The sequence below is a fragment of the Dreissena polymorpha genome, chromosome 11 (genome assembly GCF_020536995.1).
Source record: "Dreissena polymorpha isolate Duluth1 chromosome 11, UMN_Dpol_1.0, whole genome shotgun sequence".
NCBI classification, from domain to species: domain Eukaryota; kingdom Metazoa; phylum Mollusca; class Bivalvia; order Myida; family Dreissenidae; genus Dreissena; species Dreissena polymorpha.
Genome location: NC_068365.1, coordinates 31290401 through 31312230, shown reverse-complemented (window position 1 = coordinate 31312230; position 21830 = coordinate 31290401). Strand labels below are relative to the sequence as shown.

General features: G+C 35.8%; 2 protein-coding genes across 2 annotated transcripts in view; both read right to left on the bottom strand.

Moving 5' to 3' along the window:
• Positions 1-21830, bottom strand: part of LOC127849730 (putative transporter SVOPL) — a 93302-nt gene that overhangs the window by 7976 nt on the left and 63496 nt on the right. Inside the window, exons 2-5 of the mRNA XM_052382479.1 lie at positions 5499-5674; positions 4304-4402; positions 3083-3154; positions 2469-2593 (exon numbers count right to left, since the gene is read on the bottom strand). Of these exons, the coding sequence (XP_052238439.1) occupies positions 2469-2593; positions 3083-3154; positions 4304-4402; positions 5499-5674 (472 nt within the window). The remainder of the gene's footprint in view (positions 1-2468; positions 2594-3082; positions 3155-4303; positions 4403-5498; positions 5675-21830) is intronic.
• The window catches only part of LOC127850112 (uncharacterized), a 90112-nt gene that overhangs the window by 29925 nt on the left and 38357 nt on the right, over positions 1-21830 (bottom strand). The gene's annotated exons all lie outside the window — the stretch shown is intronic.

Below are 21830 nucleotides of genomic sequence, written 5' to 3'. Positions count from 1 at the left end.
AATACCCCCACCCTCGCTGGATAATATGTGCTGTTGTTGCTAAATTATCGGAAGTCAAAATATTGTTATAAAAATTGTACTTTGTTATATTGCCCTTATTGTATATGTTATATACTTGGGTGAAAATAAAAGTTCTGTTCTGTTCTGTTCTGTTCTAAAATGAAATTCCCTGGTCCAACAAGGCACTGTGGCATCCGCTGTGAAAATTGCAAAAACTTGACTCTTTTAACAATGGGTTAGTGATACAAATAAACTAATTTTGCAAGAAAGAAAAGCAGGGGTGTTCAGTGTTCATTCTGGGCAACGCCATTGCGGGATTCCCGCATCGAAATATTAATGGGCGCAATCTAAATAATATCAGTGGGCCAGTCGGGCGAATACATAATAAAATTGGCGCATTAAAAAATAAAATCAATGGGAGATTTAATTTTCAAAAACAAAGCGATAGAATCGTACTGCGAATTCTAAACACGGGTCTGCTGAGTAGGTGGAAAATAACCGTTGCTTGGCTACCGCGGGCGCATGGTGTGGAATCCTGCACTTTCATTGGTTGATAGAGGTCAAATGTCTGAAAACTGTGTCTACGTCATCAGAAAGTGTTGAAAACGTTTGTCAGCATATTTAGTTGCGATTTTCCAACGTTTTAAGAAAAAAGTGTTTAAACATGTCAAAGCAGAAAGGAGAGAAGCGAGGGACGAACTCTCCTACATTTTTTAAACAAAAAAAACAAGGGAAAGTGAAAGAACTTCTGATCAGGAAGGTGGCAAAACAGCAGATGCTTCGGCCAAAGCGAGTAGGCCTTCATCGTCTGCTGGTTCAAGCGAACAATTGTTGAAACCTTCGAAAAAGATACATGATCATAAATTCGAGAAAGGTTGGGTAGAGAAAATTTACGTGGTTGTCAAACGATGACAAAAATAATTTCATGTTTTGTGACATTCGTAAAAGCATAGTCAAAGTAACACATTTGTTAACGGCTTTTCGGATTTTCGGACAAGTTCTCTGAATAGACATGCAGCTGGTAGTGATCATAAATCCTGCATCCTACACAATCTTTAAATGGCCCACTAAATTAATGGCTGATGGGTCATTGCCCAACCAGCAATCTGGCCCAGAATGAACACTGAGTGACAGTGTTTGTATGGCCTATCAGAGAGGATACTGTAGAGAGAAAGTTCATTCTTAATGTTTTCGACCTGCCAGAGTGCATTACCTCAGGACTCCATTGTGTTTTTTCCAAATTATGAACATTATGACATATTGTTCAATCTCTGGAAGAAATTGTTCTTTTAAACAACACATGTATTGCAAGTAACATTACTGTTGTTTAATACATTTAAGAGCAAAAGGGTTTTATTATGCTGTTTGTATTTGTCTGCGGTATTGATTTTTACTGGACAATACACTATTAAATGTTTCTTTTAAACCTCAATATCTTATTTGTTGTTTGTTGAGATAAGGTATTTTTAATGCCAAAAATGGATTCCTTCTGAAAAAAATACATTGAGATGGCAAGTTTCAACCAAATGAGACAATTAAAACAAAAAAATAAATTCAAATGAAAGCAAACAAAGTTATTTTGTTCCACGCACGAAAAACGCACAGGTACTATGGTTAAAATGCTCAGCAAAAAAAAATCACCAAAAAGTTAATTTTGGACAAGTGAAAAAACTGCATAACATTTGAACCAATTAAGATATTTTTAAAATTCAAACTGATTTAAAAACTGCAAATCAAGACCTGCAAATCAAGACCTACAGTCTGATTATAATCATTTAGCAAATCAACATGTTTGAAACAAATCACTGCGGTTGCTTACTAAAAAGAACTTCATACCATAACATCTTTTAAGTGAGTGCATATTTGGTCACCCATCTTTTTTTTTCCGTCCTCCTACCCGACACTTTTAGAAAAAAAATCCGAAAATCTTTTTATCAAAAAACTCTGGCCTAAGAGAGTCACACAAGTCGACTTGTCTATGCAAGATTTCCATTACTTATTATGAATGGTTTAAGACTGAATTAAACTAATAACCTACCAACATGCAACATTTTTGTATTTTCATTTTGTATACTATACGGATAATTCCACAACAAGATTTATATTTCGTCCAGTGATGTGTAAAGCATACACCCATTCCCACATATATATAATTAGATTCAATGGTGAATGCATGTAAAGAAAAGATCGTCAGTTTCAAATGTTCGCTATTATAATTTGCAGAGTAAATTTTGCCAGTGTTCATACCAAAATAATGAGAAACTAAGACAACTTAGTTTTGTTCAAATACTCTGTTTTGATACGTCATTAAAAGATTAAAACCTAAATAAGTATTATTATATTTCATATGGGCCAGTGTAGCTCCCGACCTGACTGCGGGAATTCGTAGACTGATCTGGAGCTACGCTGGCCGCATATGATATAGGACCCATTTTCGCCTGACGCGATTCATATAGGCATTCACGTACCCATGCGGCATGCCAGCCATCCCCGCACCCACAAGTCCCCGCAGCAGAAGAATCCAGAAATAGGACGGACTGAATGACGTCAGCAGACCGAAGTACCAAACGACAACCGACGCAAGCATTAGATTCTGAAAAGAGCAAAGGTACATTTATGATTTCTTTGCCTTTGGATTGTAAAGAGTTCTCCTTTGTAAAGAAATAACCTTTCTTCAATAACAACAGTAGTGATATGTGTTGAAGTAACATAATAGTAATGCTGCAACTGAATAGTAGCCTTTTTTAAAGACGTCACGTGTTTGCATTCAAATGTATATCTTCTATTTCGCACATTAAGTTAGTCTTTGTAATAAAATTAAACAGTTTGCATACAGAAACGTTGTACAATGACATGGGCCACGCTCTGGGAAAACCGGGCTTAATGCATGTTCGTAAAGTATCGTAACAGATTAGCCCGTGCATTCCGCACAGGCTAATCAGGTATGAAACTTTCCGCTATTATTGAATTGTTCGTTTAAAGGAAGTCACTTCTAAACGAAAATCTCTTATAGGCGGAAAGCGTCGTTTCTGATTAGAATGTGCGGACTGCTGTTACTCTGGCTTCTCACGAACGCGCTCACATTTCGCCGGCCATATCTGTCGGCCAGTATTCCCCAAAACGACGACGTTGTCCCCATCCCTATGAACACGACCTGTAAAACATATTTGGGCATTTAACTAGTTGAAGTCACTGGTAAGTATTCAGCTATTTGCATGAGCTTTAGTTAATAAGAAGTTTTATTTGGTAATTATTTTTTTCCGATTTGTTTGGAAAGTTCAATATATAGGAGCCTCGCTCTGGGAAAACAGGGCTTAATACATGTGCGTAAAGTGTCGTTCCAGATCAGCCTGTGCAGTTCGCACATGCAAATGAGGGACGACACTTTCCGCCTAAACTGGATTTTCATTTAGAATAGACTTCTGTAAACGTACAATTCCATAAAAGTGGAAAGTATCGTTCATGATTAGCCTGTGCGTACTGCACAGGTTAATCTTAGATGACCCTTTTCGCACATGCATTAAGCCCAGTTTTCCCAGAACGACGCTCATCTGAGGAGCAATCAACTACAGGTTTTTAACTTTCAGTAGAGTACCGCAGTAAGGTCGAAACTTCTAAATGTATTAGAATCAATTTAAAAACGTATATATTCCACAGTGGACATCATGACAAAGGGCCATAAATCTGCTTAAATTTCCCACAGCCCACATTCATTCCTACACGATTACTATCATACAAGTTCTTCAAAGTCGAGTACACATAATTTCGGGGACTAAATATTACAAATGGAAAACATAAAAAGGGCCATATATCTACCAAAATTGGTCGCAGCCAAACTTCCTTCCTTTACGATCACTTACCTATTAAGATCATTTCGTTTTCAGACTTTGAGCGAATTTCCCCCAGCTTTCATTATAATTGAGTATACAAAATTTCGGTACGTACGAATTGATTGATGCTTAATGCCTCCCACTAAGTGGAGGAACAAAATTCAATACAAACGAAATCAATGTGGACAAAAGCGACATAAGTTTCCAGAAGACGGTACCGTTTTACTAAGCAACTTACGCAAATCTTACGCACATATTTTAAAATAATTGAATTTCATTTATTTTAGATTGATGCATATTAAATTTTACTTGCAATGTAACATTATATTTTTAATTTCATTAAAACATACCATATGTCAATGTAGCAAGAATTTGAAGGAACTATACTGAATTTAAATTATGTGCGTAAGTCTACGAATTGCGTAAGTAGTTTAGTAAAACGAAACCCAGCTGTGTGCTGTGTGCTATGGTACCGTTGTGATGAGCGCCACCTGCGTCTGTGACAGCCCCCACTGACAGCGCAGCTCGGGCGACAGGACCGCCAGCAACATCATCTCGCACGCGTCCGCCATCTACAAACAGCAGAACAGCTTACACATGTCGAACAAAATTAGTTTTTTTTCGGTTTCCCGAGTTTTTCAGATTTCGTTCTTGTTTAATTCGTTTAATTTTCTGCGTTTTGACCTTTTTTAATTGAAATCAAATCCCCATATCTACTTACATGTGTTTGGACATGTTTCATAAAAAGTTGCTTCCTTGCGCTTATGAATAGGAATCTTTACGAGTTTGTTATATAATAATGAGCAGCGCTCTTGGAGAACCGGGTTTAATGCATAAATTGTCGTCCCAGATTAGCCTGTGCAGTCCGCACAGGCTTATCAATGACGACACTTTCCCACTTTCCGCTTTTATGGAATTCTTTGTTTAACCCATTTATGCCTAGCGTCTAGAAAAAAGGCCTTGGCAAACAGCGTAGACCCAGATGAGACGCCTGCTGTTTGCTTAAAGGAATTTCTGTAAAAAAATATTCTAAAAATAGAAATAAATATACCAAACATCCCTAATTTTGGAAATGAATTGATCCAATTTAGAAGGATGTGAGAGTCCACTAGGCATAAATGGGTTAAAGGAAGTCTCTCCTTAACGAAAATCCAGTATAGGCGGAAATTGTCGTCCCTGATTAGCCCGGTTTTCCCAGAGCGCGGCTCACACTTAATAGGTACAACGTTAAGTTTTACAACATATCCCTGAGATGTGTTACTTAGGACAGGCTGGTAAAACCTGATTAGACCTTACCGGTTAGCAATACTAATAGTGTCTCGATTACATTTAAACTATTTCAAAATAACCGCAGACCATTAGGTAAACTTACAAGAATAAACGAAGTACTTGTAGTACCATATTCATATATTGAACGTCGCATTTCAATTGTCGTTGTTATTACATGTTTAATGGTTTACATTACCGGAATTTGTAGGGGTTGGATTTATGCTATAAACGTATTCATGCATTTATATTTTACAAACAGAATTTTAGAAGGTGTTAACGATTATCAATTCATTTAACAGCTTGTATCTCGAATGGTGGCACAATAATTTTTTGTATACGCATTCCTTATAACACGACAAACAAACGACATGATTATTTACACTACACTGCAATACGTACAGAAAAGAGCCCCGTAATGGCCCATAGACGGAACTGGAACCAGCCGACCCCCAGCACCTCCACTGCCTCCTCCACCGTGAACTTCCGGTCAGCATCGCACGAGGAGCGCCTTCTCTCGCATGGCAACCGCGTCCTTATGTCTACATTGCCGTCCTCGAAAAACCGCTCCTGTGTGTCTACAATACAATTAAGTAGCGCGCCATAAGCAATACAGCTTCATCCGTTCGGTTTCAGTGTGGACGGTCGCAGATCAATATGCGTGACACTATTATTTTTGATTTAATTCTATTGACATGGACACGTAATGCTTGTATTTGTGTCGCGCATCATGATGTAGAAAATACAACATCAAAATTAATTTAATATAATATACATTATTAAATGCATTGAGTTGTCATGACATTAAATGAATGAACGATAATTCTTATTGTTTAGTTTATTGTATCCTGAAGCGATTTTTACAAAACCTTTTCTTTTCCAAACACCGTCTTACATGTAAATAAAGCGTTTGCGGTCAGACGTTAAGCATCACCAACCGAAACAGTGAAATCAAATAATAGTTATAGTATAAAACCATGGAATACTCGAAACCTGCGATAACTCGAGCATCGAGGTCAGTCCCGTGCTACATCGAGTTATCGCAGTTTTACTGTATATTCAATTAAATTTATGATTTAAAGCGTGCCTTTATTACTTACTGGTGAAGAATATTCTACCGTCAGCAAGACTAAAATCCGTTTGTAAATAAACGTCATATTAATGTGAAGGATGCAGCTCAGATTGAAAGCTCGACCAGAAGTGTACACTACACTAGCTAGCTAGCGATATGATCGATATCCGTTTAGAAAGCATAGATGGATGTCGCAAATTTAGGAGAGGCAACCACGGCAATTATTGATGGAATGAATAAAGGTAAGCACAAACACGAAACTTTTGGATGAGGGATATACTTTAAAATTAGTAATCAATAATACAAAAAATAAAGCATATTTAGTGAACTTCTTTTACGTTTTATTTAAAAAATGCTTTAGTGAGGCTGAGTATAATAAATTAAATAATCTTACAAATGTCGCCATGCAAACATTACGTAACATTTAGACCGGTGTATTTATCAACGACACGTCCCTTAAATATTTTTATAAGTGGTTGCGGATATAATCCACTTATGTACCCTAACCGTTCCTGATTCACCGAACCAAGGAAGATAAATGCGATTACTTTAAAATAGATCGCAGACGGTAGTATCATATTCATACTGCAGAAAACTGTATGTCAACTAGAACTTAAATTATACGGATAGGGGATTTAGATTGGGCGACAGGGGTGTATGCGCCCTCCTCCACCCCCCCCCCCCCCGCCTAAAAATTGTAACTTAAACATTCACTTCATAGCCAACGGCGTGCTTTTTAACCAGTGTATTGTTCAGATCGAGCGATCACTTTCAGGAATCTATCCAAACGTAATTACAAGTATGAAAAAACTATTTTAGTCTTTGATATCACTGCTCAGATATAAGTGTCTTGTTTATTTGAGAATAAGTTCCAATAATACTGTTACGTAATCGATATTACGTATTTGCTGCAGCGATATCAAAATGGCAAATAATTGCAGCAACGTGTAATTTGTACAAATTCACGCGTAACTGTGCAAATATGCTTATAATAATTGCACGTATGTACTTTGTATTATATAGAAATTACAGACAATATATTTAATTTACTGAAAACATTGTTAAGAGATGTAACATTTTCCTGTCTGCAACAGTTTTAAAGCTTTTGTTTGTTGATAATGCTAACGGTGGTGGTGGTAGTGTTAGTGGTGGTTGTGTTTGTGGTGATGGTGGTGGTGGTGGAAGTGGTGGTGGTGGTGGCGGCGGCGGCGGCTGTGGTGGTCGTGGTGGTCGTCGTGATGGTGGTGGTGATGGTGGTAGTGGTGGTGGTGGTGGTGGTGGTGGTGGTGGTGGTGGTGGTGGAGGAGGAGGAGGAGGAGGTGGTGGTGCGGCGGCGCTGGCGATGGCGGCGGCGGTGGTGGTGGTAGTGGTGGAGGAGGAAGTGGTGGTGGTGGTAGTTGTGGTATAATTATAATGGTGATAGCGAATGTTAACAATGGTTTCAGATGAACGTGTATGTGACATATTCGTTTATGATTGTTCTACAGATGAGATTGTTCTTCAGATGAGACGCCGCATGATGCGGCGTTTCATCAGGGTCTGCGCTATTTGCTTAAAGGAATTTCTAAAAGAAATATTCTAAATATAGAAATAAGTATACTAGACATCCCTAATTTTGGAAATAAATTGATCCAATTTAGAAGGATGGGAGAGTCCACCAGGCATAAATGGGTTAAAGTTTCGTCCCAGATTAGCAGTCCGCACAGGCTATTCAAGGGCCACGCTTCCCGCTTGAATTGGAATTTCGCTAAGAAGATTCTTCCTTTAAATGAAAAAAAGAATAAAAGAAGAAAGTGTCGTCCTTGATTAGCATGTGCGGACTGCACAGGCTAATATGGGACGACACTTGACGCACACGCATTAAGCCTGGTTTTCCCAATGTGAGGCTCAAATGGACGTGTATCCTGCTCACGGTACTCTTAATAACAGCTCTAACCTTCTTTTTGATCACGAAGCATGATTGAAAAATAGTTTTGAAATGCGGGTTGTAGGCAATTTTCGAGACTGTCAAGAGGGGCTGCAAATGAGTGGACAAAAAACGCAAGACTTGGTTTACGATGTGTTAATCCATTACAAAAACTAGGAATTGTTTGGATGATGAACATGGCTGTCTTGTAACATCGTTCACTCTCAGTTATGTTTGATGGACCTTCGTGTAAATAGGCGTGGCAAAAAAATCGCGTTTCGTATCGTCAATAATGAATAGTCAGTACCAAATATGGAATATATAGAATAATTAACGATGCTGTTATAGTTCTACAAAAACTTAAGAAGACAGGTGTTATAGTATTGACTAGACCTGTCTTCAAAAGAATACAAAATAATACTTGCTTAAAATATGGAATCCAGAACTACAATCGTGCTTACCCTCGACGGTACAGAGTTTGGTGTATTTAACAGACATGTATACCGGCGTCTAATCCATTTTACGTCAGAAAAAACGTTACGCCACGTAGATGAATAGCACACTCACGACATGAACACATGTGGTTTTCATTCACATGTTATTTTCTATCTAGGAGATAGGCTATAGTACATCGTGTGAACAGGATGTGACACGTAGTGGGTTTATAAAGAGCTACACGGTTAAAAGTATACCAAACAGCTGTTCAACTCATGTGTAACAATGTTTTAAAACAACAGCAGTGTTAGTGTGACGTTTTGTTAAAAAATATCTACCAGCCCGATATTCACCAATAGTTTACAAGCGAAGGTAGAAAATCAAACCTTTATAATAAATTGGTGCATAGGCGAATTAACAAATATTGTTCGATACTTAACGCAATTCGTTCCTGAATTTCTTGTGCGGACTTCACAGACTAATCTGGAATTCATTAAGCCCGGTTTTCCGGGAGCTCGGCTCAACTTTATAACAGTAGTATCGGTTTCTTATCCTAAGGGACGACTACTTTATGTACAAATACATTTACATTGTTATTGTATGGATTGTTTTCAATTAAGAAAATGGTCAACATTCAGAAATTTAAACGACATAAAAAAAACATAAATCTGAGAAATTTTATTAAATGGTCTAAGCTAGTAGCATTTTTGTGGCAGATTGGGAAACCGAAAAAGTATTTTGTTCAATATCTGTGAGGTGTTTTCCTGTGTATAGATGGCGGACGCGTGCGAGATGATGTTGCTGACGGTCCTGTCGCCCGAGCTGCACTGTCAGTGGGGGCTGTCACAGACCGATGTATGTACAACGGTACCATTGCACCATCGCACACAGCTTACCTTTTGGTACGTCCCTACATTTTGTATACTCAGAGTGGGTAATCACGTGATAGATAAGATGGCGACGTCCATACCGAGGCAGTTATTTTTCGCCGTTTTATACCCTTTATTACTTCTGTTTATTTTTTAAATGACGCTCACTTTCCAGCCATATCAGTAAAAAGATGATTAGCGTTTACTTCGTATTTTAATTCGCTTTATATCTCGACTTTACTCGGTGCAAATGTTTTAAGTGGAGCCCTCCCTAATTAGGTAATCCCGCTAAGAAATTTTGCACCGAGTAAAGTCGAGATATAGAGTGAATATTACTTCAAAATAAAAGTCAGTAACGTTCTTTCTAATATGGCTGGAAAGTGAGCGGAATAGAAAATAATAATACAATAAGTAAAGGGTATAAAACGACGAAAAATACCTGCCTCGGCATGGACGTCGCCATCTTGTTTGTTACGTGATTACCCCCTCTGATACTCAACTCCTCTACCCGCTTGATGTATTTCGCTCAAAGTATGGAAAAGAAATTATCTCAATGTGTAGGTGACCGGAAAGGATGGAATTTTGGATGGAACAAGTTATGGTAGAAATGAAGCTCTTTTTATGTATTCCATTAGTTTTATGGAATAAGTCCCCGAAATGGTGTGAACTTGACTTCTACGCAACTGTTGGATTTCCCTAAAATTTGAAGAACATTTGAAGAACTAGGGTGCTAGAAATCGTATAGGAATGAAAGTGGGCTGCGATTAATTTTTACAGATTTATGGCCCTTTATCATGTTTTACTACTGTGAAGTATACACGTCTTTAAATCGATTTTAATTCATTGAGTATTTTCGACCTTACTGCGATACTTTACAGAAAGGTATAAGCGTCTAGGTGATTTCTCTAAAGATGACCCTCGCTATGAGGATACGGGACTTAATGCATGTGCGTAAAGTATCGTCCCAGATAAGCCTGTGCACACTGTGCGAACATGCATTACGCCCTGTTTTCCCATGGCGAGGCTCAGATAAATTTCACTTTCCCTAAGAAATCGGAAAAAATACACCTATTATCTATAGCTAATTCAAACATTTGAATATTTACCAATGACTTCAACTACTTAAATGCCCGAACATGTTTTACAGGTGGTGTTCATAGGGATAGGGACAATGTCGCTGTTCTGGGGAATACTGGCCGACATATGATGCCGGCGAAACGTAAGCGCGTTCGTGAGAGTCCAGAGTAACAGTGTTACTATGGGCCGTGCTCTGCGAAAACCGGGCTAAATGCATGTGCGTAAAGTATCTTACCAGATAAGCATGTGTTGTATGCACAGGCTAATAAGGGACGACACTTTCCGCTTTTATGGAATTTTTCGTTTAAAGGAAGTCTCTTTTAAACAAAAATCCAGTCTCGGCGGAAAGTGTCGTCCCTGATTAGCCTGTGCGGACCACACATGCATTAAGTCCCGTTTTCCTAGAGCGCGGCTAAAATCTAAATGCCATACTCACCTATTCCTTCGACCCCTTGTTGAGAAGAATGGTCCGGGCCTAACAGAACTGCTCGCGATTCAGACCCAGCTTGTTGTCATAGCCGTCAGTGCTCACCTTCATTCTATGGAAACAAATCCTCTATGATACAGACCAAGTACCTTGAAGTACATTGCAGGTATGTAGCGTAAAAAAATTGCTATTTTAATTCAAATGTTAGTCAATAAAAACTGAAAAACTGGCTAAAAATAAAATGTGACCTTTATTTGCCTTAAATTTTAAATAGCAGCAATACCAACTAATGGCATCATTTAATATATTGAGGACAATCTTTTTTAAACACAAACACAATTAAATTCTATGACTTACAAACAAAGTTGTCATATAAGATATAACATCCTGAAAAAAATGGTAACTTGTTAGTCCTTAAAGGGTTCGTGTAAATTGAAAAATTGGAAATACCCAATTCCTACTAGTTAAAATGTATATTCCGAACAATATTGCTTACATGTAATAATTGTCGAGTAAAGGGAATTTTGACAGAAAGTTTTGACTCAGATGACAACTAGAAAAGTGTATTAATTAGTAAAGCAGTAGGTTTCATTTTAGTTTGTCTATCTACTAAATTTGTTACACGAAAATTATGTAAGTAATTCTTAATATAGCATGAATATGACTCCTGTAATTCAATAGCAAATAGCGTGTCCTGGCCCAGTTAGATTACTAAATTCACAAAAAATCAGAAAAAGGAAAACTTCTACACAAGTAAAATCTTAGAATCATCAAGGAAAGACAATAAAATGGTATTCAAACTGTCAAAAGATTGACATGGAAGACATACGCCAACAGAAAATAAATATCTTAATATATAAATAAGAACAGCAATATACTTTGACAAAATAATTAAATTGATACTTCTATATTAACAATATTTTTTTAAATAAAACATAACAATTAAAAAAATAGGATTAGTGATGTTAATAAAAAATCAGAAAAAAGGAAAACTTCTACACAAGTTAAATCTTAGAATCATCAAGGAAAGACAATAAATTGGTCTTCAAACTATCAAAAGATTGACATGGAAGACATAAGCCAACAGAAAATAAATATCTTAATATATAAATAAGAGTAGCAATATACTTTGACAAAATAAATAAATTGATACTTCTATATTAAAACTATTTTTTTTTTAAATAAAACATAACAATTACCAAAATAGGATTAGTGATGTTAATAAAAAATTACACAACTAGACTAAATAATTAAATTTCGACAAGTTTACCCACGGTGCCTATACCACGTGACTTTTACGGATATGTGTTGGGAGAATAAAGCGCGACCCAGTTAACATTTTAAATGATGTCTTTTTAAATATTTCACCATTTTAATGGGATAAAGTGGAGAGCCCGCTCATTCGTGAGAGTTTTCTATAGGTATCATTATCGTTTTAAACAAATAAGTATTTTTACAGTAAAGTGCAACCGCGCGTTTGAACGGTTAGAAAAATGTCGGATCAGTGTGGGGACTTCATATTACAAACGCGCGGATCAATTGGATCAATTAATTTCCAAAATTAGGGATGTCTAGTATATTTATTTCTATATTTAGAATATATCTTACAGAAATTCCTTTTTTAAAAGCAAACAGCCCAGACCCTGATGAGACACCGCATCATGCGGCGTCTCATCTGGGTCTACGCTGTTTGCCAAGGCCTTTTTTCTAGACGCTAGACATAAATGGGTTAGTTGCTGGGAATTATAGATATAATTTAAACTGCGTTCCAACTTTCGTAAGTCTAGTAAGTTAATAAGGTAGGAGAGCTCGGACATACTCCGGGTCCTCACATTATAATTGTTTTTTGATAACAAGGCTATAAACAGGTATTGCTTCAAGTCTGGTGATCTTCGAAAACTCGCAAAAATACTGGCTCGCTTGGATGAGCAGACGCTCAGTTGTTTAGCTCGATAAGGCTAGAAACATAGGAATTGACATGATCTGTCATTTCATACCACATAGGATCTGACATCAGCTGTCATTTCATACGAGATATAGGATATAACAGGAGCTGTCATTTCATACGATATATAGGATCTGACATAAGCTGTCATTTCATACCACAGGAATATACGATATGACATGCTTTGTCATTTCATACAATATAGGATCTTACATTAGCTGTCATTTTATACCATAGGATCTGAAATGAGTTGTCATTTCATACCATATAGGCTATGACGTAAGCTGTCATTTCATAACACATGTAGGATCTGAGATGAGTTGCCGTTTCATACCATATATAGGATCTGAAATGAGTTATCATTTCATACCATATAGGAAATGACAGTGAATGTTGGTTCGTTTTTATCACATGCTTTTAAATTAGCATTGAAAATTAATATTGACTGACAGTTTCTTTTATAACTGTGAAGTTGTTTACATCGCATGACAATGCTTGGCCTTGCAATGCCATTTCGTAATTGGTCAAACAAAAATCACTGTATGAAAACGATCAAAAGCTATATTTAACCTGTTTAAGATGAATATAATCGTAATCGATTTATTTCATAGAAAACAAGGTGTAGCATGTGATTAACGATTACGTGTGTATTTCACAGTTAATGAATTTGAAAGTATCAATTAATATTATGACACACTTGTTTTCTCGTGTTGTGTGACCATAAATATTCGACACAACGTTGAAATTTTAAGAACGCATACGAAGCGACATTGTAAGTCATCACGAAATCGCATTAATAAATTCATTTTACAAAAAAACTCAGCTGCCGCCCAGCAGATTGAAAACAATTACATCAGATGAATAGAGTACACAAAACAAGTTGAACAAGCACAATATCCGGAGTCAAACCAAGTACATGTAATTTGCATTATATTCATGAAAGAATACTGCAATTTATCCACTGGGACATGAGTTAAAAGTGTACTTCCGATGTACTTTTAACTTAAACTACTGGGGATCTCAACGTTAAGTGATCATTTTCTTATGTCATCTGTACATGCATTTCAAATATCATAGATGGCTTTTACCTGCCTTCCACTATACTCCCGAATGGTCACGAAAGCGAATATGGCGAAATCGGGATTTTTCGGGGGGGGGGGGATCTTAGATAGGGGCTTCTTCGTGTATAAAGAATTGGGCTGTTATTTAAAGCCCTCATATTTCAGGATTGGCCATCGTGTTAACCTTGGTTACCAGGCACAAGATTAACACCACGAACAACCGCACTCAGTAAAAATTCACCATTGCTGTTTTTATATAATATAAATTTGTTAGAGATGATTATTGTTTCCTATTATTAATGTACACTACGGTACTTTAAATTAAATGATTTTGTTGGTTCGTTCCGTTCCTGTAGTACAATCCTTTTCAATACCTGGGAATGCATTCCGTGTAAACCATACTTTTTATTTACACATGCGGTTTACTTGAGAGCACATTGAAATCAAATGTGCAAACAATTATGTAATTTATTAATCTACAAATAACAATTAAAATAAAACTATTTGATCGACCTCAATTTTTTTTCCGTACCTGCTACTGAATTAGATCAAACTGTACATGTTATTTCTTTTCCTCGTAACATGAATGCATCATTACCGCATTGAGAATAAATATGTGAATATTTACAGATTACAGTAAAATTACTGTATACCCGTCTAAATTATGGTCCCTTTAATTAGCGCACATCAACGCAATAAAAATATATGCATTGTTTTTTATGAAAACAGACAATAATCATTAATGCGACTAAAATTCCCTATGTATGTCCCTTGTTCCGTAAGGAGAAGGAAGTCAGATGACGATCGTAATGACACTGTTAACGCTTATTGTTTTCATCTAAGCAAGTTACCTACATATGGCAAATAAAGAGATAACTGCTATTAAGTCTCATTTTAAAGAAATAAAATGCCTAAATATACGCAGACGGTTAAACCCGTTCACAAAAATTTCACACAAATACAATAAAAACAACCAACAGTAATAATACGCGTTCAATATGAACAAAATAACTAAACTGTGCAGCGAATGAGAATTTATTTTTTATTTTTAATATAAACAAATTAAACAATAAAAACATAATTGGTTTTAATCAGTGTGTTTTGTACTCCCCATCTAGGTGGTTGAGTTACCACGATAATAGCAGTGGGAAATCCAGAGCCCGAAAATACATAGCAAGTTATAACTTCAAGGTATAAAGTTATAACTTACAGGTATAAAGTTGTTAATTAATAAAGGCCCAAAATATTGTATCGAAGTAATTTGTACCATAGTTTCCGTCATTTTTTATGGCCCATAACAAACAAGAGAGAAGCGTTAATTCTTATTCATTTTTCTGCCTAAAACAACCTAGACTAAAAGCCACTTTTTTAAGCCTTAATGACAAAATGAAAATAAAATAAAATAAAAACTATGTATATTTTCAATGTCTGCTCTCTATACGGTCTCAAATTATTTCAATGCATGTAACAAATCTGAATCGAACATTAAATTATGTTACATTTACATTCGCAAAATAACGCTTGTCAGGAAGTACTTTATGATACAAGACCGGAAAAAGCCGAATGCCGAGATGAGATGCGTACGTTTCCATGAAAGGGGAAATAATTCCTTGAATCAATATACTGGTGTGTGCAAAAAACTGATTTCCTTATTACTTACTTTGAAATACGAAGAGATTAACCATTTCTTTTAAGCACCTTAATTGACGGCCTAAACGTTAAGTTATCAAACCCAAGCAAATATCATCGTTGAGAGGATATGTTACTGATTAATAATCCACAAAAATCTTATTGTTTGAACAATCACAGTATTTTGCTTTTCAATTCAATTCCAATCCGAGTCAACGCTTCATATTATCATCGAATCGGAGCGATAGAGGCAGTGAGGGTTCAGTGAAAGTTGGATATCACGCGCTTTGGCCACTCACAGACTAACGGGATTGGTTTATTGAACATATGAATCGTTGCGTGCTGTAGTTTGATGTGTTGTTTGTGGACAGTTCATGCTTCACAAAAAATAATAATTTTTTTTTTTATTTTCAATTGAACTGAATTCAATTTGTGAAATGTGTCAGGATTATAAATCCACAGACTGGATTTTTACTATTAGCAAATAGATACTAAGACAACGACGCTTTTTGCAATTTTGTTTTCAAAGTACTAGTATTCGCTATACTATTGGTTCCAAAGAAAGCGGACACATTATTCAAGAGTACAGAATGCGATTCTGGGTGTATTTTTTCTACCTTTTGGTTGTCTGGGCTCTTGATAGTCTTGGCGATAATGATACACACACGGAATATGATTTGCACAAACGACTGTTCCAGCAATACAACTCGAACATAATTCCACGTAGTATGTCGTCATCGGACCCGTTTCACGTCGGCATAGAGCTCTACCTGATGTCAATCGATGAAATTAACGAGCTTCGACAAACTATCGCCATAACGGCATTTTTAGAAAGAACGTGGACAGACAGTTTGCTAATTTGGAAACCCTTGGAGTATTCTGATGTAACTTCAATAAATGTAAAGGTCAAAGACATATGGACTCCAGATATAGTTTTACGGAGAACGCTTGACAAACAGTCTGACTTTATAGACGCATATGGGCATGCGGTGATTTATTCTGATGGTCGAGTAATAATGTGGCCGTACGGAAGGTACACTGTTTCTTGTAAAAATATTTATTGGACAATTCCCGTTTGACGAGCAGACGTGTTTATTCGATTTTATGTCATGGGCTAATCCGAGTTCAAAGCTCGTTTTAAGCAGTAATTCAACGGAAATAACCACGGGTGCTTATTTTGAAAACGGCGAATGGACGCTTAAACCCGGAAATGTACACAACGAACGGAAGCCATACGGCGATGACACATGGGATCACGTGATCTTTACGTTCGAGTTACAGCGCAGATCACTGTTATTCGTGATGAACATAATGCTTCCGATAATATGCATTACGTTTCTAAACACGTTTTGTTTTATTTTTGCCGTCGGATGGCGGAGAGCGGATGACGTTCTGCCTTTCCCTATTCGTCACACTGGCCGTGTTCATGAGTATTGTCAACGGGTCCCTCCCAGAATCATCGGACGAGGTGTCGAAATTCGGCGTCTACATTTGTCTTCAACTGATCGGATGCGGCCTGTCGACCATTGCTACAATTTTGTCGCTGAAATGCTTTCAAGAAAGCGACCACACACCTGTACGTTCATGCGTCCGGTTGTTTGTAATGGCAATGTGCGTGCGAAAACGTTATCAAATACATGTACATCACTATCGTGCCGATAATGAAGTGAAAGCAAATCAGAATGGCGGCGAAATCATAACAGCGGCGGTTGATACGATCGACGACTGTGGAAAAAGTGATAAATGTATGTCCGATGGAATGGAATGGAATGATACATCATTTACCTCCGGTTACCTGGAAAATGGTTTCCTGTGCGTTGGACCGATTTTGTTTCATAGCTTCAATAGTTTGGCACGTAGTTCTATTAAGCGTTCTGTGCGCCGTCTTGGTTTCATAAAATTGGATTGAATCATAGCTGCAAGATTAGCTAGAATCCGACGGCTCTTATCTAAAACAGCATCATTGATAGAAAGATAAACAGACGATACCTTTTTATGAATTGTATTCGCTAACAATTTATTTATTACGTGGGTTTGTTATTAAACATTAGCAATTGACAACATTTATATGTAAATATGCCGTCCGATTTGTCATTGTTTATTGACCAATTAAAAACGTTTATTTGACATTGTGTCCACACGAGTAACTTCTCAACTAACATGTCTCCGTATGCGCTTTGTTAGGTGGGAAGCTTAATTTTCATTTTGCGACAACATGTGCATGAAACATTTTGAAAAGTCACCATAATTATTTATGTCGGTAAGTAGTAACTTTATATAAAAACTTAGTATGTGCTTTGAGTATTTATTTCATTTTTGTTTTAAAGACGCTGAATATGTAACTTTTCCAAATTTATTGATATCTTGGTAAAAAAAAGAATAAGCCACTGTTTCACAATCCACAAATTATGAATAAATCCATACACGAAAAATTGAATTGTTTAAAAAAGCGAAAACAAAACAAAATCAAGGAAAAGTATTGTATCAGAGACATTTTCCATTATTCGCTTTTGTTTCCTTTTGTATTGCCTCATTTAGGCGTTTGTGCTCCTGTTCTGCTGTCACCCTGTGTCTTGTCCCACAACTGTTCCATGCTGGAACACGACGGCATTGATATAATTTACATACAAAGTACAAAATACCGCGCAATGCAAACAAATACTGTAATACCAGTGGTGTAACAGTAATTTGGAAAGAAATTATAAATAAAAATAGTATGTTTTTATATTATACTAGCATGGCTGTTCCCCATAACCAAAGAGAACACCAATACATGTATGTTTTACATATGTTAAGCATTATTAACTGTGATCAGACAAACAATCTTGCAATATGCCTTTTCTAACATTAAGCCATGCATTGAAATTAAAGGCTTCCTAATGTGTCTTGTTTATATAATGATCATACTTTCTGGCAAGTACAAAACCTATACAAGCTTCAGTGCATCAGTACTCTGATAAACAATAAAAGGTGTTTTGATACTTTTTTGGGCTCTCTGTATAATTTGGTACTGACAAGCAAATGATTTGCATGAGAACAATGTATGTAATTAGACCTTTAATCCTTTCTGTATCTTTTATTGCATATAGGTGTGCATTTATCCTCATGACCATTGGCATAACCCTCCTTGACTACCTGTACGAGATCAACCAATATTACACTCTTAGTAGTGACTTCATGCGTTGTTTACATATCTTGGAGGTACCAAGTTTCTACAATTCTGCTCTTTTTCAACCTTTAAGCAATTCAATTAGTTATAGGATTATGCATGGTACTAAATGTAGTTTATTTGTTAATATTATATTTTGGTCCTTATTACTGTATAACTTTGTGTCCGAACAGAACTGGATACTTTTGATTGTAAGCTAATGTTTGTTTGCCAGAGAAACTTTACTTTCTTTTTTTTCCTATATTGCTTGGAATATTATTGGGTCTGAAACAGTGGGCATGTATTGGACCGCCAGTTACTTATTGTCGTTTGCACCTTTTACATTTTGTATTCAGTATTCCCGTGAATTTCACAATATCTCTCAGACTATTTAATATCGTACATTCAGTTTAATACCTTATGTTCTTTATACCTTGGCTTATTGGACAACTTTGTGTCCGAAAGAAAAAAGAGAGCCGGCGTATTGGGCGATGAACAAAATTCTGAAGTTCAAAGGTGAGTTTTTAGTTTAATTTCAGAAGCACTATTTTTGCAAGTAGTTTTGTTTAAACAATCCTCTATGCATTTATAAACTTAAGCAATTGACATTAATGCCATTAATTAAAGAAGATCTCTTGAAAAATACAAAATAATTTCCTCGCCCTTATGTACAATCGCCCACATGCGCTGCCAAAATATAGAAATTTAGTGTTTACAACTAAAGCGGTTAGTGCAATACTTTTTAATTGTTATTTGACTACATTTTATAAAGTTTTAATCGAAAGATGTAAGAATTTTTTTTATTAATAAGTACAAACATCGGAGTTATAAGAAAGTCGTTGTTTTCTTTGTTCTTCTTTTTCAGAAGACTAACCGTTACTAAAATTCGCACAAATATATTGTATCTAAATATATCAAACAGCAAGTCTGACACACAGTCTAAGATTTTTCATTTATATATGTCTTTGGTAAACGTTTTATGACAACGGTAGAAGGTGATTTCCATAGGCGAAAGTTATTAAAACTAAGCAAGATTTATTATGTTCGAATAAATTCTTACTTAGTCAAATTAATGGCTTATAGAAATTGGAAAATGAATGGTTGACAGTTTAGAAATAAATTTGAGTTTAATTCGCTATGTGTTGCGCAAGTTGCTGTAATATTGCTCAGCATTTTTGTGCAAATTAAAATCAATGCAATACTTTTAGTTAATTGTTTATACGTTATTCTTTAGAGAAATTGAATAGATTATTCATTCAAACCAGTATGATGTATTGTTTTTTTATTCGTCATAGTCTGTTGCATATTTCCCTGCAATAAAACATGCTTTAATTTATCCCTCATCGACTATACAATTCGAACCAAACAGACAGTGTTTTAATTTAAAAAGATAAATGTTATTTTGACCGAAATGTTTTTGATTTGATAAAGTCATTTTATCAAAGTTTTCGAATGAAAAACACACGCATATGGTGTGTTGCTGATATTGAAGTTATATATCAAGGTTAAAACATTTAAACCTCGTGAAAAAAGTTGTTATTGAGTTTCTGTTAAAGAAAAGTCAATCAAATTGATCGTTTATATTTACGTAGTTTGTGAGATAAAAATGAGACCTATCAAATTCATTTGAGCGACATTTTCAAATAATTATGTTCTGTAAAGGTGTGTTTAATAAGTAGTTTCTGAAATAATTATTTCATACAAGCATTAAATTTATTTTAGCACAAAACTTAAATAAGTTTCATCAATCCATGTATTAAACGAATCTCTGGGATGTTAAAAGAGTACAATGACATTATTAATTACACACTAGTTGGCATTGAACTGTTTAATTATACAGGAGTTGTCCATGTAATAAGCGTTCAAAGTAAGAGATTTGAAACAAAATTCTTTACATAAGCTTATAACACGAATGTTTAGTTTAGTTCCGGCCGGTTTATTCGGTGGCCCCAATGCTAAGGCGTGTTCTTATGATGCATTCTGAATGAGAATGCAATATGGACAATTGGTGTTTGCCGACAATACAAACATAGAAGATTAGGTAAGAGGTACTTGTGATTTTTATACAATTTCAGCATTACTTACAAGTGTAGTCCAATTTAGTCCGCATTTTTTGTCAAATGTTAATGTTTTCAGAAGGCTGTAGAAAATTCAATTTCAATTTATCATCTAAACCGGTATTGGATCCATGTAAGTTATAAACATCCTTCGAAAATGCATACATTATTAGATTTGGCCCGACAGAAAATGCTTCTATATCGTCTTTGTTTATTTTTTAAATGCGCTTAAACGTACCAATAATACTTTTATGAAACTAAATTTAAAGTGTTATTCTAAAGTAGAGGGGAGTTTGATAAAACTTTCTATAAGCGTAAATTGATTTCACTTTAATATAATAATGATCAGAAAATAAATTAGTTATTGATAGATAATTATTTCCTTGTCCTCATTGTTTCGTGTATGCTGCTAGTGCTCTAATGCATGTATCATCACACAAACAAGAAATGTATTATTTTAAATAAACTGATGGACTTAAGTGTAGCGCCTTTTTAAATATTTTCATTTTTCTTTGAAGTACAAATATGTATATAATCAATATGGTTATATGTCATTGAAGCTCTTTAAAGCAGCATCTTATGGCGATATCGACTGGACCGACCGGTCAATAGAAATTTATATATGAATAACTTGGGATAACTTGCTTTAAATCGACATAAATCAATAAATACAAAATGTAATGTATTATCAGACAAATTATTGCATCTAAACTAGAGGTTGGTCCGTGATGATGATGATGACGATGATGATGATGATGATGATGATGATGATGATGATGATGATGATGATGATGATGATGATGATGGTGATGATGATGATGACGATGATGATGATGATGATGATGATGATGATGATGATGATGATGATGATGATGATGATGATGATGATGATGATGATGATGATGATGATGATGATGACGCCACGTAGACGAAATCGTCCTGTATGTGCATTGACAATCACCGCTTAGACGAAACCCGTTGTATCTATCCGGCGTCATAATTCAAACAAATTGTAACCAGAACGTCATGTGGACAATTACCCCAATGTCGACAGTAGTGAAAAAACATGAAACATGAAGAACATTCATTTTTTTAATAAATTACTAAT